This window comes from Cyprinus carpio, chromosome A5, assembly GCF_018340385.1.
Source record: "Cyprinus carpio isolate SPL01 chromosome A5, ASM1834038v1, whole genome shotgun sequence".
In the NCBI taxonomy this organism is placed as follows: domain Eukaryota; kingdom Metazoa; phylum Chordata; class Actinopteri; order Cypriniformes; family Cyprinidae; genus Cyprinus; species Cyprinus carpio.
In genome coordinates, this window is record NC_056576.1 from 20,427,883 (window position 1) to 20,454,969 (window position 27,087).

General features: G+C 37.5%; 1 protein-coding gene across 1 annotated transcript; it reads right to left on the reverse strand.

The window, feature by feature from the left end:
* Positions 1 to 25,299, reverse strand: LOC109102580 (transportin-1). Its single transcript, XM_042756372.1, is given in 24 exon segments — positions 1 to 2,656; positions 3,183 to 3,309; positions 3,389 to 3,463; positions 3,549 to 3,648; positions 4,690 to 4,765; positions 7,093 to 7,188; positions 7,277 to 7,375; positions 7,478 to 7,565; positions 8,755 to 8,913; positions 9,062 to 9,169; positions 9,666 to 9,752; positions 11,684 to 11,855; positions 11,997 to 12,222; positions 12,564 to 12,716; positions 12,817 to 12,988; positions 13,522 to 13,582; positions 13,782 to 13,900; positions 14,106 to 14,228; positions 14,988 to 15,069; positions 15,625 to 15,758; positions 21,030 to 21,136; positions 21,566 to 21,715; positions 22,734 to 22,809; positions 24,737 to 25,299. Coding segments are annotated over 23 exon segments (2,676 nt in total). The 5' UTR covers positions 24,842 to 25,299; the 3' UTR covers positions 1 to 2,656; positions 3,183 to 3,201.
* Positions 25,300 to 27,087: the final 1,788 nt, after the last annotated feature.

Genomic DNA, 27,087 nt, shown 5'->3' on the forward strand with positions numbered 1-27,087 from the left:
TGATTTTTGAAAAGTGTTTATTCTTATCAATGCACAGATCCAAGCAGTGAAACAAACTCACATCCATAACAATGTCATACAAATATCATTACAAAATTTCTACAGTACAATATATATTCTTTGCATGATCCAAAATATTTGGTGGCCCCTAAAAATGATTACTTTCTATATTTTAATCTTTCTTCAAAATCAGATTATAAAATAAAAGTTGGAGAAAAAAACACTATAAATTAAATTGCTCTCGGACCAGAAAAGGGAGCTTTTGAGCAAGTTTGACTTCATTAAAACATTTTCTTGATTTCCACACAGAGCTATACAGGTGCAGTCTGGGGTAGGGACACAACATTTAGATTTTTACATTTTGTACTTCACAAAAATAAAAGACCACAAAAAAAATTAAAACCATTAAAAAAGTAAAACCATTAGATTCATTACTGTGCAATCTCCAAGTCTCATGGCTGTATTTATACCCCCACCCCCGAAAAACGTCCAAGGCGGTACAGTATATACTGCATTTATATTTCAGAAATAACGAATGTTCACATACATAAGGGCCAGTTACTTCCGTTTTATCCCCACATGAAGTATCTTATTTAAGTGTCCATTAACGGATATCTCCTCTAATTAAAAAAAAAGTAAAAAAAAGTTCTACATTCTTTTATGAGGAGATAGTGACAAAAATATGACCGTTAGGAAGGATATTCACTAGCAGCTGAATGGATTACAGTGAATTACTCTATTATTATTATTATTATTATTATGAAACATGGGCACCTGAACAGCGGAGAAAGGCATTCATTAAAAAAAAAAAAAACACAGCAAAGAACAAAAAAAAAAAAAAGGTAAACATACCTCATGAGGTCTCTACAACAAAATATTCAAGTAGAAAATTACAACACATAGCAGCATTCATTAGTGTAAGACGGCACACTTAACATTCATAATATCTGCCTACATCTTGTTTCTTTGTTTGTTCTTTTCATTTTTTTTTAGTCAGAACAATCTCCAAACTTTCTTATTGGTTACAAATCCAAAACAGCTGGAATGTGACAGACAAACTGAAGAAAATAAAAACTGCAGAAATACACCAGCACAACACAGACACCTGACAGTATCCCATGGTGTTCAGATCTAAATTAATTAAAAAATTAAATAAACTCATTACATCCTTTAAAGGTTTGATATCTCAGCTGGTTCGGATTGAATCCAGAACTTATCTTATATTTAAAAGAACCATCCCATGGGCTTCCAGATGAGAAGAACATCAGTCTAGTCTGTCTGAGACCACAACTTTGAAGTTCTTAATACCTAAATCCTCACGCTCTGGGATACATTCAGGCATTTTAAGGCTTGCTACTATTCACATGAGGGACACAAATACTGCCTCCACAAGCACTGAACTGTCCAGGATTACACACAACACACAGACGTCATTTAAACTTCATGCAGGAGGTAACAAAACTAAATAAACCAAATCACAAAAGCAATATGTGGATGGAAAACACATCACCTCTTGTGTATGTGTGGAAAGAACAAAACTAGTCTGTATGAGGGGTGCTAGAAAAACAGATTGCTCATTGGGCCACCAACATGCACAGAATCAAACAACTGAACATCCAGATTAACCCGATCAGTACAAAAAAAATAAAAAAAAAATAAAAAAGGTATCACAAGCATCTTCAAATTCATGCTCTGAGCAAACTAAGCAAAAAGAAATCGCTGATGTATGTCTCAAATGTGATCAAAATATTTGTTTAGGGTTCACTAGTTTGGATCCATGTCAAGCCACGCTGGAAATCAGAAAGTGTGACTCAGGGACATTAAAACTTCGTACAGAGCGATAGAGCAGACACTACGTTAATATGTAGTCTTCCCTTTCACTTTGCGTATGCCAACTTAATTTACCAAGACAAAAAAGTAAAAATACAGTTATTCAGATTTTTACTCCTTTATCATTGCATCACTGCTGATCAAAAAAAAAATGGCAAAGATCAAAACCATTTAACTATCAATGATATGAGAGGACTTATGTTGTGTTGCCTTTTAGACGGAGCCCCTAAAATATGGTACGTTTTTAGCATTTAAATACTTACCGTCTACTGCTGTGCATAGCTGGCACACAAAACACGGTCTGCACACTTTCATGCAGTCGAGCTGTACCCTGCATCACCCCATGCATAGGACTTCTGCTTTGGGTCCAGTTGAGATTTACGTCACACCCACCACTAAATGCTACATTCCAGAAAATAAACAAAACCGTTTTTTTAGAAGCTTTCAGAGCTCAACTCCAGGCACTTTCCTACATCAGGACTGTAACACTACAGAGTTTATATTCGTGTCACCGTTTTTTGTTTTTTTTAACCACTGGATGTCCCGTTACATTAAGTGCCCTAGTGAATGAACGCTAACAATGTATTTTGTATTGCCCTCATGGCTGATTGTGATGACATGATGAAAAAGCTTTCCTCTCTATTTTGGTTTGGCTTGGCAAGGTGTCATCGACTAGTGCCTCAGCTAACACTTCCCTCCCACCCTGTCTACAGGGGTCCAGTGGGCCGTATGGCTCCTACCCCTGCTAGACCACCCTTCCCCCCAGGTAAAGGGCAACATATGCCCTGGGTATCAGAGGTTCCCATCCTCTCCCATAGTGAATAAGCTGCAGAACAAGAGAGCAAGAGATCAGATTAGTATCATTAGTAAATAGATAGCAGTAACATATCACAATAATGATCATTCAAGGTTCATTTATGAATCTAGGTTAATGTTAATTTATAAATTGTTCCATTAGGTAATGCATTATTAATGAACATGAATGAAAAAAGTAACAATGTTAATTTGTTGTACAATTGATTTATACAACTATTTAAACAACAAAAAACTATTACTACTGTTACTTTTATAACATTAGCCAACTATTAGCCAATACTGTCAAAGTTCATGTTAATTAGTAATTACAGGCCCAAAACCTCAGAACAATAGCGTTGTTACTGTGCACACAGGTCTAGTTATAATACATTTTCTTTTATATAATACACTTTTAACAACTGTAACGATGAATGCTTGCTAAATCTGAGTATAGAAAATATACACTCGAATTTAGCAAGCATGAATATATGACAAAGAAACTGTAACACAGTCCTCTAAATAGATTGGCTAGCTTAGAAAATCTTGTGGAAATGTACCTCTTCAATCAGGTAACATCTACACCCCATAGAAGGCTGCAAGTCTCTCTTTGAGTGCAAGGGGAAACTGGTCAGAAAAGCGTCTCCAATTCTCGTCTCCAACCTGGTTCTTAAACCCATGTAAGATCTAAGAGGCAACACACACTTAAGTATGAGGCATGCATCCATAATCATCTTGAAGGTTTTCCCAATTCCCAGCGCTCTACCTTATAGAACATTTCTCGAAGATCATCTTTTGGGTTCATCCAGGATGCAACAGCATCACAGAAAAATATAAAGTCCTATAAAGTGGTAAAGAAAACAAAAAGGATCAGTTTCAATTATCAAAGCACTCAGAGAGACATCAGTGAGGATAATGTGTTGTACCTGCACCACACCACCAGGGTTGACCGTGATCATGGTGCAGATTCCTCTGAACGCAGAGTCTTTCTCTTCATTGTCTCTTATATTGCGAAGAGAGGTGCACCTAGTGAAGGGAAGAGCCAGTTTTCAAATAACAAGCCTGTGCGGTTAGTTTGCATGTGGATTAACACTTAATCAACACAATATCATGACTACCACCTCAGAGCACCTTGGGACTAGCAAATGTTTTAAATCACAGAGACTGGTCAATCGAGAAAAACTAATTTTATTTTTATTTTTTCCTTCTTTATAAATAAAACAATCTCTTACTGAAACCAAAATGTAGTTTTTGGTTTTACCTGAAGTTTAGTTTGTTGCAATATTTCCTGACAATCCCATACTAACATCTTTTTCTTTTGTTTGTTAATATTATTGGTTCTTAATCATATGCTTCTACAATGTCCATATAGCACCATGTATTCTGTCAGCTGCAAGTTTATAGAATTAAACTAATGCAAATTTTCCCAAGCATTCTGGGATAGAATCGTGCAGCTGAAAGACTCTGCATCTAATGGGGAGGAGAAATGCTTTTTAAAGAAGCTTTTCCATTTCTCTTCTTTTTATCCATTTAACTAGTGCTTCCATTTCCTAAAACCAGCAAGCATTTGATATTACCCCATGCACTCAATTAGTAGTTAGATAGCGACAATAAAAGACGAAAACAGAAGTGAAAACTGAAATAAATCAATTGAGAATACATGAAGGTGCTACTGAGGCAAATTAAACGACAAGACCTAGAGGGACAGGGTTAGTCACATGGTTGGCAATGATTTAGACTGAATCATACAGAACAGAGAGAAAGATAGGGATACCTTCCCTCATATGTCTTGAATAGGCCTCCTACCATGTGTTCTTGCGCGGTCTCTTTCACAAGAAAATCTAAATATTATGGTGGTGAAATCTATGCTTTATTTACAAAATCCCGGTTGTTTCTATACTAGCGCAAGGCGTGAAGAAAAGCAGGAGCCTTTTCAAGAACACTGGGACAAGGTTTGTAGAGAGATAGAGCGAGTGAGAGAAAGAACGAGAGAAAACCGTAGGGAGAAGAGCCAGAAGATAGACAGAAAGAGGAAATGAATGAAATAAAAGATTGAATAATACACACCAGGGTCTTATAAACTGCTGTAGCATGGGTGCCACCTCTTGAGGACAAACGTAACCAAGACGACCAATTGTTATTGCTAAGGTAACGCAATCACGGTTATACAGCACCAAACGCCAACCAAGACATGAGCGAATGAGGGGGGAGGAGAAAACAAAAAGAAACAAACAAACAAACAAACAAACAAACAGACAACTCAGAAACAGAACTCAACAGAATCTGTGTATGAGAATAAACACAAGATTTCACTAGTGCTCTTCACAGCCCCAGACTACAGGGTCAAATGTAAAATATGACACTAAGAAAACATAGATCTCGTTTAAGGGAGGACTCTTAGAAAACACGGCTTCTCTACAGCTCAGAGTTACAGAGAAACTTTCACGTTTTGTTTAAAGTGTCCGTCAAATTCATGTAACATCTATGTGTGATTTGTATGTGATTCTTTCCCCCCAAATCCCTGTACTACAGATTGAAGACTACAGAAAACAATCTTGTTTTCTAAGATTTTCTCCCTTAAACTCACAAAAATTTCTTCAGTAGAACAGAAAAGTCTTGTCTTTCTTTCGGTCTCTTTTGTTTCTTTAAGAAATGCATGTTACACCAAGCGGACTACATGGAGAGGACTAGATTCCACCAGGATCTTAAGAGGCACAGAGGAAGGAGACCTAAGTTTAAGAGACACAAAACTATGCAACATTCTCATTAAAGACAGGCATTTATGAACAGTCCAATGAGACATGCAGAAAGCAGATGATTGGCTCATTAGAGAACGCAGTTCAGTGCAGGATGGGCTGATTTAAAGAATCTCAAGCACAGTTAAGCACTGTTCACTATTATTATATTAATTAGTAATTAAATAGGTGATCAAATACTCACAAATTGAACATAAACTCAACATTACGACACTGATGTAAAACCTGCACCAGAAAGAAGACATACACTAAAGTTCAAATGTTTGGGGTCTGTAAGAAAGAAGTCTCTTATGCTTATGTAAAATTTAAATAAATGTAAAAATATTAATTTCTTTATTTAAAAAAATCTCTCTCAACCCAATCTTTTGAACAGTAGTGTGTTAATCGACTGACTAAAAATTATCAGTATGGAACTGCCTATGCCACAAGCTTGCTTTTAATTTTTAAAAGGACTTAAGGCCCGTTCATACCAAGAATAATAACTATAAAGATAACGATATTAGCGTCCACACCAGCGAACGATATCTTCTTTTTATTCTAAGCGCACGCTCGTTTGCCGCTTTAAGTTCTCGAGCACGTTACAGCAGGATGGATTCTGATTGGCTGTCAATTTTTTATCGTTCATCAGCTGGAAAAAATCGCTTTGAAAGTAATTCCAACGATATCGTTTTTCGTTTTCGTTATAGTTGTGGTGTGGACGCTGCTGTTCTTTAATACTGAAAACTATTTTTAGAACTATATCTTTATCGTTATCTTTATAGTTATCGTCCTTGGTGTGAACGGGCCTTTAGTCTTTGTGACATGAATAATCAAGATATCAGCAATCCTGCATCAAACGTTAGCCGTCCTTAACTAAACAACATTCAACATCTATTGGCAGATATGCATTCACATTGAAAAATAAAAGTAACTAAAACAACAGAAATAAATCGACAAACAGGAACACATCTACAAGTACCCTTGTTTCTGTTGGAGTATGTTAGGAGTGTTACTCTTCACCCTCATTTAGAAAAAAAAAGAAACATCAATGCCGGCAGCCATTATGGCTCAGGCTAGAGCTTGAATTCGAGCAGTCCAATCAGAGTGGAGTGTAACTGGGAAATAATTTGCGAGGTATAGGTGCTATACATTCATCTAAACGCCACAAAACAGATTTAGATCAGAGTTTAGATCTGAATTAAATGAAAAAAAAAAATAAAAAATACTATTTAAGGTTCAAATCTTCAAGTAAAAATGTTCAAATCAAAGACAGCAGGTCTTAATACTCCTCTCAAGGTTGGTTTACATTCGTCATTGTTTGTAATATCTCACTGATACTGATGCTTGTAACCTCATTACGGTAACATCTACTTGCTAACATGGAGCTCACTGTTCTATTAATCCACTTCAGCTGGACTGTTACAAGGTCTGTTCTATTCATATTTGAAGACAAGATATGCTGAGGGAACTCAGCTGACTTTGTATATAGAAAAAATGAGCAAAAAATTGCTCCTATTCTTGTTCACTACCCCGTTACCCACAATACTGTGCACTGATAAGAGATTTTCACATCAAGGATCCTAAAGCTTTTATCAAACCTTGTAAGGTCCACTTCCTGGAGTTTGAATGGAGATTAATAAGCACTGCGGAATGGGGACTAGGAGAGTTTTGGAAAAGGAGAGGGTGGAAACCTCTTGTGAGGGGTCAGCCTGGTCTAGTACCCCTCAGATGGTACCTGTATTCTCCAGCAGTGTCTTGGGTGTGTTGGGTCGGTTGATAATCTCCACAAGCTGCTGTAAAACCATCGGGACATACGGCTGCATCTCAGAACCTGAGGAGAGAGAAAACTAGCACGTTAACCTTGAAGGTATGATGAAATGAGTGAAATTAATAAGAGAAGATGATGAGGAAACTCTCACCCATTTGAATGGATATTTCTCCAATGGCCCATGTTGCATTGTTGCAGACTGATATCAATTCTGGATTCAGGTTTGTGCCTAAGATAGGCATGAAGTTTGCTAGAGAGGAGAGATTAGCACAAACAAACCAACGTTTAAGTTCCTGGAGGCAAACAGAGATGGATCAAACTGAGAAAGTGTCAGTAAATAATAACTCCACACCAATGCAAGGTTTGACATGCTGGAAGCAGGCTTTGGTCAGATCTCCCAACAGAGCAAAAGAACTCTGCCGAACCTCTGGCATTTTATCCTGAGAAAATACAACCATCAAAAGATTAGCATTGTCACATTACATTTCTCATAGCTGCTCGTCCACAAATAAATTGTTTTAGAGTTGGAGTTTGCATCTCTTGCAAATTCACCTGCAGCAGGCAAATGTCATTCTGTGTATGTAAAGATTAGATGGTAAATTCAGAGAGACAAATACATTATACAAAGATGATGCTGTCTTCTCCACCTCAGTCGTTACCTAGATACAGTAGCAAACAGCTGCCGCTAGTACACACTGTGGCACCAGGGGGCAAGGGGGTGGAGCGTTTGTTGGAGTCGTTTGGGGGATCCAAGTGTTGTGGAAGTAGTTCGGTTGCGTTAGCATCCCATTGACTCCCATTCATTTTGGCGTCACTTTGACAGCGAATAACTTTGCATCTGAGGCGTTTAAAGACTCCATTTGTCCATTATTTATTTCTAAAGATACACGACAATGTATAAAGGGCTCCATTACCTTCTATGTTACATTATGGCCCCGTAGAAACAGTTTTTGTAAAAATAGGCTAACGATTGCGTCATAACCACTCGACTCTCTGTCGCACAGTAGAGAAATTACCGTACAGACAGGAGGAGAAGCTCGCAGGCAATCGGGGAGACGTCAAGAGATATGGCGTACTGGCGTTACATTTTAAAATACTATACAAAATAATTAATCAGAATACTTACTCCTGCTCACTCACGCCAAAGAACTCCCCGCTCAAGCTCGCCGTCTCTGCAAGATTAACGATGGCAGTTTGCACGCACAGCTACTAGAAGGTTTACATCTGTCAGACAGGTTGCTGACGTCATCAAGTTTAGTTTGAGTCTGCGCGTCAGGAAACGGAAGTGCTAAAAATCGCTAAAAACGGGCTTCACTTGTCTCAATTGAGTTCCAATGGGGTCGCTGTGTCCATTTCTTTTACTGTCTATGTGTGGCACTCATGTTGACACAAATATACAATGGTTTAGATCCGAAAGTGTCAACACTGATAATAATAAATGTTTCTTAAGCGGCTAATTAAGAGTGATTTCTGGAGGATCTTGTGACACTGAAGACTGGAGTAATGGCTGCTGAAAATTCAGTTTGCATCACAGGAATATATTACATTTTAAAATATATTAAATAAAGTATATTAGGTTAAATATACCATGCCTCAGTGCTACAATGTCTTGCTATGCTCTATAGTTACCTGCATGCACTGGTACATGAGAGTGAGAATGTTGCTACGGGCAACTAGCTGTTCAATGTTCCCTCCAAGACCCTCCGCTAACCCGCTGAGCAGATCCAGAGCCACAATCATGAAATCTTTATCAGGAGCTTCATAAAACTCAGGCTGACTCTGGTGGAGCTGTGAGACAGAAAAAGAGATCAAGTGATATTCACATTGATTCTAATTTATGAGCATTTCTTATTTTGCAACTTTTTCCACACTCTAGTAGTTTTTTAAGTATTACCGAGAGATGAGGGGGTTTGTGTGTATTTGTGGGGCTTCTCACCACAGCCTGGGCGAGTGTTTTCTGGACCAGGTTGACACAGCGCTGGTAGACAGGTTCACAGTATGGCAGGAAGCCACTCTGCAGGGCGGTGGCCACAGACGAGAGACACTGAAAGAGCAATCAACATAGAATGATGATGAAGATCTTGTTTTGAGTCATAATCAGGTACATGCATCAAAATGCTGGATTCTGAACAATACTAAGATTTCCTGTGACTTCTGCTGAAATAGTTTTTCTCTGCTGGTTTTTCAAATTGTTTATTTGTGCACACATACATATTGTTCAAAAGTTTGGGTTCAGCAAGATTTTTTTTTTCAGTAAGTTTGTTTTTGACAGTGGATACATTTTTTCAGAATTCTTAGATGAATAGAAAGCTGAATCAAACAGCATTTATTTGAAATAGAATGTCTTTACTGTCACTTTTGAATGATTTAAAGAGTCCTTGCTTGCTTGATATTAATTGGCTTAGTTAATTAATTAATCAGTTAGTCAATTAATTGCTGGCTTGGTATTAATTTCCTTCAAAAAAAGAAAATGAAATAAATTCTTACTGACCCCAAATTTTTTAACAGTTGTTAATATAAATTAAGCGTTAGAGAACTACCTCCAGTAAGGGAAAGAGATCCTTATCTTCATCTTTTAGCTGGTTCCATTTTTGAATCAATGGAGGCATCAGCATCTGAATATATTCCTGCACACAGAGCAACACACGTACAGCAGTCATACATGTGTTCAGTGCCATCACTAGTGGGGAGAAAGGTCTAGGAGTGTCGCAATATACCGGTACTGACAATAATCGTGATATTTAAAGAATGAAATATCGTTATCGTGTTAATTAGGGGGGTCGCAATATACTGGTATTGGCCATATTTAAAAATGAATAATACACATAGGACAATATGACCCATAATAACCCAGCGCCATTAATTAACTCTAACTCTCACATGTATTTTGTTTCATTCATACTCAACGCCGGACGGCGCCTTCGCACAGAAAGTCCACAAGCAAGACTCATAGGAGTAAAAGAACTTATGACGTTCCAGGAAATCCCTGTAGGCATCCAGCTATGGCTGTAGATGAGTAAAATGCAGAAGAAATGTTTTATCTGATTAAACATGAAGACAGTCAACACAGGATTGCAACAGTATGTGGTTTGTCTTGCTTTTCAAGCCATATTATTATAATATACAAGGTAAAGTATTTATAAGGTATTGCTAATCGACATAGCATTTATCACTGTATAGAATCCTATTAAGCAGGGTTCGGCAACCTTTAGGGCATTAAGTGCCATTTTTTATTTTTCTGGTTAACCACTTTTTGTTGCCACGATAATAATGTAATGAAAATTCTGATATCATGACAGCCCAATGATTAGAGGGGCCCACAGCTGTTGGGGGGGTGTGGTAGGCAGCTATTTCTACCGACTGCCTGAGTCAGCTTGAAAGGTTCTCAGGGGAGTTGACGGGCCACTGCTGCACGTTGCTTATCATTTGCATGTGTTTTTAAGCCTTGCCAATTTAAACATTTAAGAGATTTTAAAGCATTCAAGCACAAGAAGACACGAAAGAACTCCACTGAGTATTTGCATGCTGTGTTCAGAGCTGCAAACACCGAAATTAGTTCTCTTTTGCATCTTGCTGCGCATGAACGAACAAATACACCTAGCCGTTTTAAACATTCAAGCATAAAAAGAAGTGAAAGAGCTTAATTCAGCAACCGCAAGCCGTGTTCTGTGCGCACAGCACACACAAAGAGCCGCATCTCACAGCCCGTGAACTCTGAACCGAGTCTTGTGTCTTCTTGTGCTTGAACAGGCAAATACATGCAAAATTAAGTTGAAATGCCCATCTTGGTGAGTATCCTCGAAAAACTCTCAGTTATATCTAAAGTCAGCGTAATCAGTTGAGAAAGTAATCAGACGTGTATCAATATATCGGATCCATGCATTGTATCTTAAAGTGATCGCACCTAATTTACTAGCTGCTGTCGGTGTCCTTAATGTTAAGCCAAGAAAAAACAGAGAGAAAAAACACTCACTGCTCTTGACTGAATTACTTTTTTAGTTTTAACAAGAATTAATCTATATTTGATTTATACAGTGAAGACTATGCAATGCTATTTACATTGAATTATTTGGTTTCTGTACCTGAACTTTATTATTTACAAACAGGGCCCACAGATACAACGTGTACCGGGTCCCCGCAAACCCCAGCTATGGCTCTGCATGTGTTTATTAGACATGTATTGTCTGTTACTTAAAAAATAGATTAAAAAAACAATCCAACATGGCAATCCAAGAGAAATGTAGGATTTAGAATTAGAATTATGTTAATCTATTTATTTTGTAAATACTTTAAACAATTACAAATAGGTAATTATAATTAAAATTACTTTACCAAAAATTTTTGTGTGTGCGTGTGCGTGTGCGTGTGAGTGAGTGAGTGAGTGAGTGAGTGAGTGAGTGAGAGATTTTTTATCTTTACAGTAAACATTGTGAGATTCCATGAGGTTTAATAACATTTAGAATGCTGCTGCAAAAGCACTAGGCAACATGGCAATTGTGTTTGTATGTAACATTCTATCTCTACTCTAGTGTTTCTGTGTATTTGATTGTGCAATTACTGGTTTGTTGAGATGATGGCCAACAGAGTCAGCCAGAGTCCCAATGGCATCATAGAGGATGAGAAGGTTCTTGTGCTGGTATTTACTGAAAGCAAAGACCAACGTGTCCAGAATAAAAGCAAGGTATGGCACCAGCTCAGTGCAAGCCTCCTCTTCAAGGGTAGCAAAGGCACTGTAGGAGAAAAATTGAGAATCAGAGATTAAAAGTTGAAGGAAAGCTAAAAAGACACCACAGGTAACAAGATGGTCCTTAAACAAGATGACATGCATTCACGTACGCTTTATGCAGCACAATACTGCAATGCATGCTAACCTGCAGGCGGCCTCTTGGACACGCTTGTTGCTGTCTAGTATCCGTTTGAGTAGTTCAGTCATGAGCGGTTTGAGGTAGATGTCGGGGGGCTGGCTAACAACCCAGTGTGCGTAGCGGCTCAGAGTCCAGCAAGTGATGGATCGAACCAGTGCCTTCTTATCAGACAGACACTGTACCAGATGAGGAATCAACTCTGGCAAGTAAGGAATCATCCCCTGCATACAGCCTAAATCAAATAAAGAAAACACTCGTCTTCAAAAAATAATCATTTAAAAAAGAGATAGAGAGATTAAGGTCACACCTTACTCATTCATATAATAATTAACCAAAACGTGGGGTCGTTATTTTTTTAAACTACTTGTAATAACAGTTTTTTTCAATTATATAGTAATTAACTATGGAATATAGTAATATGTTTAACACAAACACTGTAAACTAAAGTGTTAACAGGTTCCTTTAAGATATAGTTGTATTTTGAAGGAAATTAATTCTTATATTCAGCAAAGATGCACCAATGGATTAAACATGACAGTAAAGGCAATGAATGAATAGGAAAATTTTGAATACCTTCAGCAATGGCTCCCAGTACAAGTATGCCTGACTCTTTAATAAGCCACTCTTGATGGAACAGCAGTTCTTTCAGTAAAGGAAGAATATGCAACAGCAAATCATCTCTGAAAACATTCGCCAGGACATCTAGTGCAGCTGCAGAACATTTCCCTACACACACCAGAAAATATAATGAAGACAAAAGCAAACGTGTCAATGTACCTCCGTTTTGGCTGAGTCTGTGTCATTTTTAAAGTACACTGTTTCTTACTCAAGTTCCAATCTGAGATGGTTTCATCATCATCCAGATCATCTTCATCATCCTCCTCTTCCTCAATGGAGTCTCCCCCCTCGTGTTGTTGGGCCACAGTGCGGGAGCGATGGAACCTTGGCCGAATGTCCTGCTCGTTTTGTTGTATTGGTTTGTTTTGTTCTACTTAACCCTGGAAATAAGTCACCCTGGAATTATTTTTTATGTTATATTCATATTTTTTATTTATTTATTTTTGACAAGCTGTTTTCGAAAATTGTTTGGCCTAAACCTTAAATTTTTTTAAAGCACTAATAGATAATTACATGCTTTCAAAATAAATCTAAAATCCCAAAGTATTTGTTGATAAAATGCTTTCTGTATTTATTTTGCTAAATAGGTACTTTATAACTCAGTTTCTAAAAGACAGGCTAAGATATGGAAAATAAAATGCTATTAATTTGTATATGACAAATGTAAACAAATCACATGTAATCAAACTGCCAATGTGGGGTTTTTTTTAATGCGGCTGAGCATTGTTACCAAATCACATGTTTGCTGTGTGTATGAACTCAATGACAAATCACAGGTGTTTTACTCTTTTAGGTTTTATTTTTAGTACGGCATTTGAAAAAGTGTCAATTCTTTAATTGATACTTAAAGAAGCTTTTTAGGTTTTATTTTTAGTACGGCCTTAAAAAAAGAACTTTACAGAGAGAAACTGACCTTCAACAGGATTATGTCAATCTCAGAGTATTTCATTCCATTCACAAGAACTGGTATCAATCTGTGACAAAAAACAGAAAAAACTCTGATGACTGATCCTGATCATTTACATCAAATAAGCAGCTTTGCCCTGTTGCTGTATTATACAGTATAACTGTATTATAATTGAATGCATCTACATGAGTTAATGGGGCTTTTAAAAAATTAATTAATTAAAAATTTTTTTTAAAAAAAGGACACTGTGTGTGTTGCATGCTCACTTGGGCAGGTGTCCAGACAGAACCTCCTTACACACAGGCTGCTCAGCGAGTGTGAGCCAGAATTCACAGGCCTCCAGAGCAACATTTTCATCCTGATCTTGTGTCCTCTGCAACATGTACTGCAGAATAGAAAAAGGGATTGTGAGTATAAACACATTGGGCCTTATTCATGGAACATGAACAGAGCATATGTTCAAAAAGTTGTTTTTACCCAAAAAAAATTCAGTCGATAATTCAAGGTCAAGGTTCTCACTTTCAGCAATCATGTAACAGAGTTTAGTTATATTAGGTTTTAATGAGGGGTTGAAGAAGGTGTGATCTAACCTCGATGATGTTGTGCATGTGAGGAAGGAGACGGTCTAATCTGACTTCTAAAAGCATGACTAAAGCTCTGCACACATTCTTCCTCACTTCGGGCTCCTCGTCACCTGCCAGTGCAAACAGGTTCTGTGCCACAAAGACACACACATTCATATAAAAACATTTTCATTTCTTAGAACTAAACAATGACAACTTCCTCAAAACTGGCATCACAATTCTGGGATCTGGAATAATAGGGTAGGTAAATCATAACAGAATTCAAATTTTTGGGTGAACAGGTTCTATATTAAAGGCACAATATGCAAGTTTAAAACAAACAAAGAAACAAAGACATAGTTTGATGATGCCGTGAGTGTGGAATCATGGGAGTTGTGGTCTTCATCCCCACAGCCGATGCAATCCGACGGGACTCGGGCAGAAATCATGTTCATGGATGAGCTAATGTATTAAAGATTTATTAACGTCGTAGTATGAAGCAGGGTGAGGCTGAAAGCCGAAGCAAAACGAGGCCGCTGAACAAATGTGTTTTTATTATGCCACAGTTGACCGCTTCCGCTCCTTCTTGTTGTGTGTATGTGAAAGTTGAACGATTCCGCTGATTATTTGTGTTTTTATTATTAATGTGTTGACCGTCACCGGTCTAATAAAACAAATAATACATTAAAGTGACTTTGGTGTTTGGTGACTGGAAATCAAGGCAGGCGACACAATGACACTATGGACACGGTCCGTGTCACTAGTTAAAATTGCTTATTTCTCTGGATTTAAACATTCGTCAAACTTTTGGGATGATGTAAGTACACAAGTCAGCAAAATATATATAACACTGTTCTAGTGGTTTTTGCATATTTGTGCCTTTAAGGTGGCTGGTTTTGTAAGAGGTACCTCAATGAAAGGATCTATGTGCAGCATCAGGGCCTGTGTTCTGCTGATGATGAACTGGTTGACACAGGCAATGGCATGAGACCTACAACAGACAAGCACAGTACATATATCAAACAAGCCTGAACAACTGCACCGCAAGTAGTAGTTTCAATTAGAATGACTGGTATTGACAATAACAATGATATTTAAAAATTTAAATATCGGCATAATGTTACTACACATACAATAATATTTTCAATAGTCTAGCACTAGTAACTGGATGGATGGATGGATCTGGTTGGCAGTCAAACACAGTAGCTGTTGTTATTGCATCTTAATGCTGGTTGCCACTCATCCTAAAACGGAAAAAGACGACGACGCAGTGTGCAGCTACTACTGCCACACAAAATCAAGTTGGAGGAGATAACAGACGAAAAAAAGATGCAGTGTTGGTGGTTTTTTGGACAGGGAGTTAAACACTCCAGTCTGATCAATAGTGAGCTCTTTTTAGTGAGTTATGGTTACTAACTCTTTCTCAACCTCTGTACCAGAAAATCTGATATCATGACAGTCCCTGTCTAAATGAATTAATTACATGTAACATCTCCTCGCAGTTTCTAACATTTGTGCTCCATTAGGGAACACAGGCTTATCTTACCTAATTTTGGGGCTATTGTGCTTGAAGAACTGCAGGAACTTGGGGATCATCACGTTGAGTGGGCGGTCCAGCATGTCACTGTCCAGGATCTCAGCAGAGTCCTCACAGATCTTTTGCAGGGCTCCAAAAGCCCCCTGAAAAGACAAACACAGCAGGAATGTAACAGACAAATCATACATATTCCCCCTTCTCACTGAACAAACTCAAATTTCATCAAAATCAAACTGACCTAACCAGTCGTGACTGTCACACTGTAACACTGAGGCCTTCAGTTGACAGACACCCCATTTCTATTTTTGGCTTGAAGTGCAGTCAGTGCTGCTGAAAATAAAGTAGAATACTTCTGCCGTTGCCTCAAGCTAACAACTGGCTTATAGAGTGTACATTGCAGGTGACATGCAGATTTAATACAATGCAGACAGCCAAAAACAGCTGTAGGTTAATTTAAGAGCAAATGTAAAGCAGAACATGAGAAATTCTGAAGGGGAAGCAGAAATGACATGATAATATTTAAGTAACTGGAGAGTAAAGGGTAAAAAAAGTAAACTCTGACATCAATGTACAAGGATGCAACTCAACATTTAAACCACACAGGAAACAAATGTTTAGGGTAATAACTGAAATCTTCATGGAAGTAATGTGGGTTCTTGGTAAGTAGTCGATTTAAAAGACACACAGGCCTGGCTATGCGCATACCATCTCTTCCATGAGCACTTAACTGCATCCTGCTTAAAAAAAAAACATTCTGGACAATGTTTGAAACTTAGTATTGCTAGTGCCTCCTTAAGATGAACTGCTTATTGCATTTCTCATTTATAAGTCACCTTGGATAATAGCATCTACAAAACTTATACATGTAAATGTTATGTAAATATAGAACTCACTGCCACAAAGAAAAAAAAAAAACCTGTGATGTAGAACAATACCAGACCCTGCAGCAGAGCGACCCGCCCAACACATCAAGCTTCCTCCTGATCTCACAGACATTCCACCTGTAAGGAACCTAATCAGGTCACGAGCACAAATGGCCTTGGCAACAAGCTGTCTGGCTCGGCTGTCGCTATGGCAACTGTCTCCACTGTCAGCTTCCACTTGGTTGGAGGTGGCATATTTTGAGCTAGAGAGCTTAAAGAAAACAACAGAGGAAGCCACCACTCTCTCAGGGTCAAAACACCAAATCTTTATATCTCTATATCTATCTATATAAATATATATATATGTATCTAAATCTAGATAGCTATATACATATACAAAGACATTGTCTTGGATATCATTAAATATTGCAATTAACTGCATGATTAATGATGTATTTACAAGCAACCATTTAGGAAAAATAAATCTTTACCAAACAATGGCCTTTGGCACATTTTTGTTTTTTATATCATTTTTATATGTTTTTGCGTATGTTTTTCTTATATTGGCCAGAGTGGGCTGTGGCCACTTTCAACCAATAAACTATGATTCAAAAGTCAGGAACATCTTTAACCATAAACATTAAACAAGATAACATATGTCATCCCTGTTCATTACACTCATTACAGAGAGCAAAACCACTCTATGCCCAAGCTAAATAAAGTCATCCCTGACATTCTGAAAAATGTCCCTCAACTGCTTTAGACTTCATACAGCAATATGAGGACCCACATGCCACAACCAAACCAGGGGATCACAGCAGTGGATGGATGCTTTCTCCTTTTTACACCCACCAAGAGCTAGTCTGTCTGCTGCTTATGTTACCATTTGTGTGTCTTCAGAATAAAACTCATGACCTTGTTCCAAGTTCCTTCAAGCTTAGTCAGTTCAGTCTTGGTTTGTTCTGCTTTGTTCAAGTAGATGTGCTTGCATGCCTCTTGCCAACGTAGAAAATACATGCTTAGGAGCATTACCAAGACTGAGCTGACTAAGCTTGAAGGAACTTGGAACAAGGTCATGAGTTTTATTCTGAAGACACACAAGGGGTAACATGAGCAGCAGACAGACTAGCTCTTGGCCGGTGGGTGAATGCCGCGCTGTGCCATCTTGCTTGCGGTTGCTTAGTGATTTTTATGTTCTCGGCTACAGCGGTGTAACAGCTTACTTCCGGTCACCATAGTGTTCCATTCGCAGCTGTTGCTTAAAGTCCCTAATGTCTCTGGTCTGGCATTCGGCATGCTTCAAACGGCTTAGCTAGAGGTGAACATTCATTGCAGTAGAGGACTGGCTTACAGTTCTCTTACTCAGCATGCCATTTGAAGATAGTGTGGGTGTGTGAGAGTTTCCTCATAAGTAACTTTGATGTAACTGCATTTTTCAGGCACATACACACTACTAATTATAGACGTATATTCTACATAATGAAGAACACATGCTGTGTGAGGACTTGCCAATTATTACAGGCAGAGGGTGTGACATTCCACACCCCCCCCAAGAAATGTAACGTGCATGTAATTTAACACATCAAAAACAAGAAAAAATATCTGTAATACAGCAATGAGGTAAAATATAGGTAAAACAGCATATATTTTAAGTTGTTGTTGTTGTTGTTATTATTGAAAGAGATTTCTAACGTTCACCAAAATTGCATTTATTTAATTCAAAATACTGCAAAAACAGTAATATTGTGAAATGTTGTTACAAATTAAAATACATTTTTTTTTAAACCTTGGTATGTTTTTTCAGGATTCCTTGATGAATAGAAAGTTCAAAAGAATAGCATTTATTTGAAATAGTTTTTTTTTTAACAAATCCCTACATTTCTTTAAAAAAAAAATTGTACAATTATATATATATATAAAATATATAAATATGTATATATGATATATATATATATATATTTTATATATATATATATATAGCAAAATAAAATGTATACATACTCTATGGCTCTTAGATGTGGACCTAACCTTATTTTTTTTTCTTGGTATTTGGAACGTCTTTTGTACAATTTACAATAAATGTCAGTAATTCACTTATATTTGATTAGAAACCTACAAATAGTGCAGAATTTTGCATAGCTATTCCTCTTTTAATATCATGACACTTCAAAATAAAAATAAAAACGTTATTTGCAGGTTTAAGCTGGACATATTCAATCAGATTTTCTAATGGGGACTTCTGAAAGGCACTGTGCACGTAGGAGGACGCGTCAGTCTGAAAGTCTCCAGACGTGTCTATGATCAGTTATGATCACACATCTGATCTCCACTGTAGAAAATAACTGACCTCAATCTGTGCTGCTAACAAGCCTGCTCAGCAAGAGTCTCACAGTCATACAGGGCAGAGCATTGTACTGCGAGGTCACAGTCTCTTTGTTCATGTGTGTGTATGAAACAGAATTTACTCAGTTACAGCACGCAGGTACATAAAAGAAGCATCTCAAGATGACAGCAGTGTGTTAGTCAGGGGTCATTGCCCTGTGTGTCTGCTCAAGCCCAACAAAAGCACTGCCTGGGAAATCGTAGAACTGGACAAGCAAAGTTTACAAACCAGCTCCCTATATTACAGGCCAAACCTCCAAAATGCAAACGTAATCTATGTAATGTCGAAGCAGTGATAGGTTTGTGTGCACGAGAATCTGCCTTGAGTCCAGATGTTTAGGGCTCAAGGAGCTTTACATGTATGCGTCATCAAGAGAAATTTATCTAAATGTACATATAGAAAATACAACTATATTAAGTATAATAATGTTTTTTATATAGCACATTTCTTAAACTCATGGGTGCTTAAAGTGGTCAGTGTTTTCTTCATTTCAGCTTTAAGACAAAACATTAACTTTTAGAGCACATACATAATGGTTCAAAGATAGACACTTTTAATATACTAGTGCTGGACAGTCTCCAGTGACTATAAAGAACTCTGGAACCGAATGGCTATTTTAGGGACTTGTTGCCTTTGGCCACATTACTAGAGTGAATGATGCATATATTGTTACCCGAAATTTATAAAACTGATTGAGCCGGTTGTAGCTTCTGCCTGTTCAATACAGCATTTTAGCACATTACATTATAGCAAGCTCAGTTACAGTAATTCTGATATGGTTGAATGCACCAATACCAATAGTGACAGATAACACCGGTTTTCAGTGTCACATGATCCTTCAAAAATCATTCAGAAAAATCTTATTTGCTGCTTAAAAAAAAAATAAAAAAGAATCAGTTTTGAAATCAGTTGTGCTGCTAAATATTTTTGTGAAAAGCTTGACATAGTTTTCAGGATTCTTTGATGAATAGAAAGTTCAATAAGAGCAGCATTTATTTGAAATATTTATTTTACTATATGAAAAATATATTTATATTTACTGTCACTTTTGATTTTTTTTAATTAGTCCTTGCTGAATAAAATTATCATTTTCTTTTTAAAATTAAAATAAAAGGTATTGTATTAGTAACTGCTTTTTAAGACTGTGCTGTATTGTGAATATTGACACGTCAGCTGTGACTATTTTCCACTCTTGTGAAAATACAAGTTTTATAAAAAGAAAGTGTCCAATTTTGATCCATGATTTGTAGTTACTTTACAAACCAAAACATTGTTGAGTATAAAATCATCTGAATTAACCCTTAAAGACCTAGAACATTTTTGGGGCACCTGCACACCTGCACTTTTCTTTGTTTTTTAAGACCTATTCTAGCATATGTCGCGAAGACATAAATTCAGCTGTTTTTGGTTTGTTTTATGTGTGTTTTTCTGGGCTTTTTCAGAGAGTTCTCTCATGCAAATGTGTTTTTTTGTGTTTGTTTTCATGCACGACGACAGACTTTACTTCCAGTTTATGTTAGTTCAAATTTCCAATGAAAAATCCTAAATGGTGGTTTAGAAGACCAAAACCCATGTTTATTGGTTGAATAAGGGACCGTTTGAACCAATCTGGGCACGGGGTCTAAGCATCAACAATAGTTCCTGTTTGGCTCAGAGGAACAAAATGCATTGGTTTCTTCTGACGAATCAATGTTGTCAAAATGTGATGACGTAATCACATACACTATGGAGACTCTGAATATTCAAATAAGATGCTTTACAACACTTTTTAAAGCATTCAGATCGGATTAGCGGTTCAAAAATGATTAAACATTTAAGAACAATAGTTATTTTAGCCGCGGGCAGCTGTCTCGGTCTTTGAGGGTTAAGATTTTACAAAAGGTATGATTTTTTTTTTTACATCATGAAGCCAAGCAGAGAAACTTCCCTGTGGAGCTATGTTGTAATACACATAGATCAGCAAAACTCAATCATAATGCTGAGGCCTTAGAAGATGAAGCCTTGAACTACACTACAGTTTTAGACAATGAGTCAGCAACATCCATCATCTGACAGCTCCACTTAGAAGGACCAAGAGAGAGAAAAACATGAGATCACGTGAGATAGAAGAGAAGAAACATGAGAGAGGAGAGAAAGGCCATCACAAAGTGTGTGTTTGTGTATCTTACTTCACAAGTGTTATAGTCCTCTGAGTCCAGCAGTAAACAGAGTTTAGGTAGAAGCTCCGGCCAGTTCTGTAACTCCCCTTTAGAGGCTATAGTCGTGATCAGAATACCTGAGGAACACAAACATATGCACAATAATGCACCATTCAGACCAGCCTATACAGCAGTTCACATAACCAACTGCCAGAAGCAAACAGCTACACAAAAATCATGCTGTTATGCAAATCTGATAACAAAAAATTTTTAATAAGTGGACAAATTATACTCAGTTTTTTACTATATTAATACTGTGCAGGAAAATACTCATAAAAGACTACACACAGCACTGCATTCCTCATAACAGTCTAATCAGAATTACAGAAGGCTAATTTAGCCACGCTGTATATTCTCATAAGAGTCAATAAATGATCTTACATTGAAAGCAACAACACAAAAGCCAGACACAGCCCCAGCCCTTAAAGGCATAATATTGTTTGTCATGATGGCAATAGCTGTGAGCTCAGAGCCAGACAGTAAATGCTTTGTCAGTCCATGCTCACCCACTGTGGCTCTTATGAGCGGTGAGGAGTCTCCAATGTTCTGCAGACACTCATTTTTGATGAAGTCAGACACGCCGTTTGGGAAGTTCTGGTAATGGGACTTAACGTTGTTCTTCAAAATGAGACCACTGAGAGACCGAGTGGGTTCATCTATGAGAAAGAAAGGATGAAAGCTTTACTTTCAGACTGGGTACGAAATACAGCCCTGGGCACATGACACCGCATTAAAGGAAAAATGAAAGAATCAAACAACCACAGGGATAAACAGAAATACCTGTTCATACTACAATAATACAGATACAATTAGATTACAAATACAAAACAATTTAAAACCTAAATATGATAAAATAATGCAATATAACAATTTTGTCAATTACAAAAAAAAAAAAAAACATGTTACTTTAGAAAGTGCTTGAAAATAAAATCTAAATTATACACATACACATATAATTAATAAATAAAACTACAACCCACACAGGGAAAAAATCTTTTACTTTAAATCCTTTACTTTTGAGCCTTGGTTAGTGGATGTTTAATAAAGAACCTTCTGTTTTTAAATGGCCCTCAGGCTAATTAAGTGAAAAAGAGAGAGAAACACTGGCAGATGAACTAGTGTTGTTTCTAAACCTGTTCTGTGACCTGGGGCTTGACAGAGGACACAGATACAAAAGGTCAGTGCAGCTAAGCTCCCAGTGCACTTGACAGATTACCAGTGATCTGAAGTCACAGCAGCTATACAGGCACGGCTTCAGAAAACACTACTGAGACTAAACATCTTCTGCTTGACTCTACTCCCTCCCAGTCCCTTCATATCTGATCCATTTCTTCTAGTAATTGGAATATAAGATTAACTGTTAATATACTACACAAACTGTCATGGCAAACCTCAAACTGCATCAAACCACAACGCAGACAGGCAACAGGCAATTTCCTGCACCTACTTGCTCTGCCTCCAGTCCCAACACACAGTATGTCTACATTCAAATTAAAGGGTTATAGGCACTGATGCTATCATACACACTTAAGTTTTTCAAATGGAAGAGACCCATATTCCCCCAGTTATTCCTAATGAACAAATCACATATTCATAATAAATCTGAATAAGTCACATCTCAAATCCAAATTATAAATATAATACAATCAATTAAGGATAACATGCACATCTTACCTTCTGTCTTTAGCTTTGTGAGCACAAATATTAGATAGTTGTTGAAGTCTGGGTATTGATTCAGCTGCTCAAGTTTCTGTGGTGCACATTAAGGAAAAGGCATACAGACCACAGAGATAAAGGATAATGCAAACAGCAGGGGAAATGTGCATCTGCGCAGGTACTTAGCCTAATTGACAAACTGCTTTATGTTTATTTGGACGATTACATCAATGAACCCATGAATATATGAGCTATAAAAGGTCATAATGACATAATATGCAAATGATGTGTGAATATAATTTAACATCCAGCAAAGTAAATATGAAAATGCACTATTAACTAAAAACAACACAAACATTAATATTGTAACCAAAAAAATCTATGACAAAAAAATCTATGACAAAATATATATATATATATACAGTATATATCTATATATATATATTATTATATAGATTTTATATATATATATATAATAAGTAAGTGTCATGGTGTAGAACAAACATTAATATTGTAACCAAAAAAATCTATGACAAAATTATATATATGTAAGTGGTTCTGTTTGTTAGGTTTTGGATTTACTTGCAAAAAAATATGAAAATTAATATAAAGGAGTTAATTAATTAAAAAAAAATTAAAATAACAAGATGTCTAATTCCAAAGTTTTGCTTTGAAGCACATTATTCACATTTTCATAAAATAGTAAAGTATTTGATTATTAAGAGATGCTATTAAGTACTTTTATTAGCCACTGGCACATCTCAACCCACAAATCTGACCCCACAGCTACCATTTAAAGAGAAAAGCTTGATGGGACAGTTGGCCAAAAACAAAAATTCTGTCATCATTTACTCTCACTCAGCTCCTTCCAAACCTGTATGGCTTACTTTATTTAGTGAAATACAAAAGAAACCAAAAGGTAATATAAACAGTTTTATATATCTCCATTTAGGTTCCACAAAAGAAAAAGTCATACAGCTTTAGAACCGGCTAATCTTTAGGCAAATCATTTACTGGTAATTCAACAAAAGATAATACTATTTATATACCTCATACATTTGTTCTGACATTCATTTCACTTGAAATTTAGAAAATGTACTTTAACATGTAAAAGCTCGTTGTAAAAGTTTTAAACATGCACAGTATTTTCTCATCTGCTCCTTCAGTCACAGACAGCTGTATATGATGGTGGACAAAAACGTTGCATAATTTGCTAGTTTAAGGGGGCGTCACAGTTCTCCAGCTGGCACATCTTAGTCTCCCCTGCGTGGAGTAAAGACTGAAACACGCGAATGTCAGATGTCTTTGTGTGAGCTGCATCTGATTATGTCAGAAACCCCGTGATATCAATACTCGCGCCACTGCAGCTGGAGGTCCGTCTAATCGTAAACCGCAAGCGTCTTTCAGTTCAATTTGAAGTGTTCTAAACGTGCCGCCTACGATGCGAAGAAATGTTGTCTAATTTAGGTTTTGCACACAACCATAACGTTCATTAGATCAGATGATTGTGTATAAACTGGCTAATTTCAGCGATGTGTGGTGCTGCAGGGAGTTGACACACAACAGCTGGACCCGCTCAGATCTACAGCTTAAAGGGATGGTTCTCCCAAAAAAATTTATTTTGTCATTATTTACCCTTATATCGTTCCAAACCTGTATGACGTTCTTTCTCGTGTGGATATTCACATGCATTATACGGATTGAGACGTTTCTCAAAATATCTTAATTTATGTCCCACACAACCTAAAAAGACCTACAGGTTTGGAATAACGTGAGGGTAAGTAAATAATGACAGATGTTCATTTTGGGGTAAACTATCCCTTTAAGTTAAACACTCCCCGAATGACATACAGCGATACCTTCTGACCCCATACAGACACCACCCTATAATCTACAACTTAAATATAAACAAACAGCTAAAGCCCCCGTGTGTTTCAGATCTCAGATACATACTAAGGTTTGAGTTAATCACAGGCCATCCCCTTCAGCTCTCTCTGTTTAAGCAGTGAGGTAAAGGATACTTGTTGGACGGATCGTTGCGTGGACGTGTCGGGGGACTGTGATTCCTTGAGCAGCTGTAAGATCTGCTGAAGTCCCTGCTCGTCGGGTTTCCACTGGCACTCCATCTTGTCTGTCTGGAGCCTCTCTCTCTCTCTGTAGGCGTACAGATCTACACCCTTTTACACCAAATAACGGCCTCCACTTTGTCCTTCAGCTTCAAACCCGGCTGTTATCGAGCGAAAGACGGGGGAAACGCCTCTGCGAGAGTTTGCTGTGGATAGAGCCGTGTGAAAATGAGCGTGTTTCGCGGGCGTTGTGTTGTTGGTGACGCTAGGCTAGCTTACATGGACTCGATCGGTCTGGTCCCGGATCACCGCACATCGACAGCGATAAGCCTCGGTGCTGCAGCGGCCGGGTCCTAGCGCATGTCGAATCGCCGGACGGAGGGACTTCGCGAAGTTGGCGGGGAAAACCTACATGTGACCCCAATAATTGCTTGGTACAAGACAAGTACGGTTAGCTCAGTTGGTAGAGCATAAGACTCTTAAAGGTGGGGTTAGTAATTTCTGGTAGCCAGTGTTTACATTTCAAATCACCAAAACAAAACACGCCCCTAACCCCTAAAGGGTCTCGCGCCTATTTTGATAGCTCCGCCCCACACATAAGTAAGTAGCCCAGGCAAAGATTATGGCGGAGTGCGCTGTATTATTGTCTGCTGTGTTAAACATATTATCTTACTTTTCGGACACACTTTGGGAGCTGACGCTTGAAACAGACAGTGGAGGAGATTTAGACGCTCCTGGCTTATAGGGTGTGGAAATTAATGTGTCTTTATCATAGCTGAAGGGAACGATTGTAGATGAACAAGCAAGCAAACATGACACACGACCATATTCAAGTAAAATATTAGTTATGTGAAACAAAGCATAACCAATGTTACTCACCTATCAAGAAGAAACAAGCAACTTAAGTGTCCGATCGCTCCTTGAGTTCTCTACTTCTTGCCTTATCGTAAGCCTTCTTTTGTTCCGCAGACGGTTTCCTCTTTTGTTTTTTATCCGCTATCTCTATCTTTCTGTGACGTCATAGCTTGGCTCACTAATGTCTGTTCTGTGCACTGAGCGCTCTCTCCTCCACGTCATGAGTAGACACGCCCCTTACTGCTGATTGGCTACAAGTCTGTTTCGGTAGTCGGCCCGACCCAGTTTTCTGAAGCGTTTTTTGAAAAAATACATACCCACCTTTAATCTCAGGGTCATGGGTTCGAGCCCCATGTTGGGCGAGTACTTTATTGCAGACTACATTTGCAGTATTGCTCTATGCACAGTAATTACCATACATACAAACAAAACAACATAAGGTGGTGCAACTATGTAAAATATGTAAGGGATTGTTTACCCAAAATTAAAATTCTGTCATCATTTACTCACCCTCACATTGTTATGAGCCGGTATATTTGTCTGTGGAACATAAAATAAATGTTTCTGAATTCCATTGCATACAGTGGAAGTCAAAGGTAACCAAAACTGTTTGCTTACCAACATTCTTCAAAATACATTTTGTTTTCCACAGAAGAAAGAGTATGTCATACAGGTTTGGAAGGACATGAGGATGAATAAATGACTGCATTTTATTTTTGAGACTTGATTTTACTGAAAAACCTGATTGTCGAGAGCTGAATGAAAACACAAATAAAATTTTATGTTCGATTTCCGATTTTAATTAACTTAAATATACAATTTTAAATACATAACTTTAATTTGTCCATGTTTGTATTTTATTCAAATGTCAACTGGGGAAACATGTCCGAGGCAGTCACACCATATAAGCATTTTGATGACAGCACAAAGTTCTGAACAGTCAACATGTTTAAATGCTCAATCAATAGTAAAACAGTATTTATTAAAAATATACATCTCATGCATGCAAGGCATTTTGATCACATACAAAATAACCACCCATTTACCTTCCAGAAGAACATCTTGCGCCTCTATTTTGTTTAGAAGACAAGTTTTTATGTGTGTTTATTAACATTTTAGGTATTGTATGTTGCCAGTTAACAGGGTTGACAGTCAATGCTTATGGAAATTAAAGGGTTAGTTCACCCAAAAATCAAAATTATGTCATTAATGACTCACCCTGATGTCGTTCCAAAGCTGTAAGACCTCCGTTCATCTTCGGAACACAGTTTAAGATATTTTAGATTTAGTCCGAGAGCTTTCTGACCCTCCATTGAAAATGTATGTATAGGTATACTGTCCATGTCCAGAAAGGTAATAAAAACATCATCAAAGTAGTCCATGTGACATCAGAGGGTCAGTTAGAATTTGTTGAAGCATCGAAAATACATTTTGGTCCAAAAATAACCAAA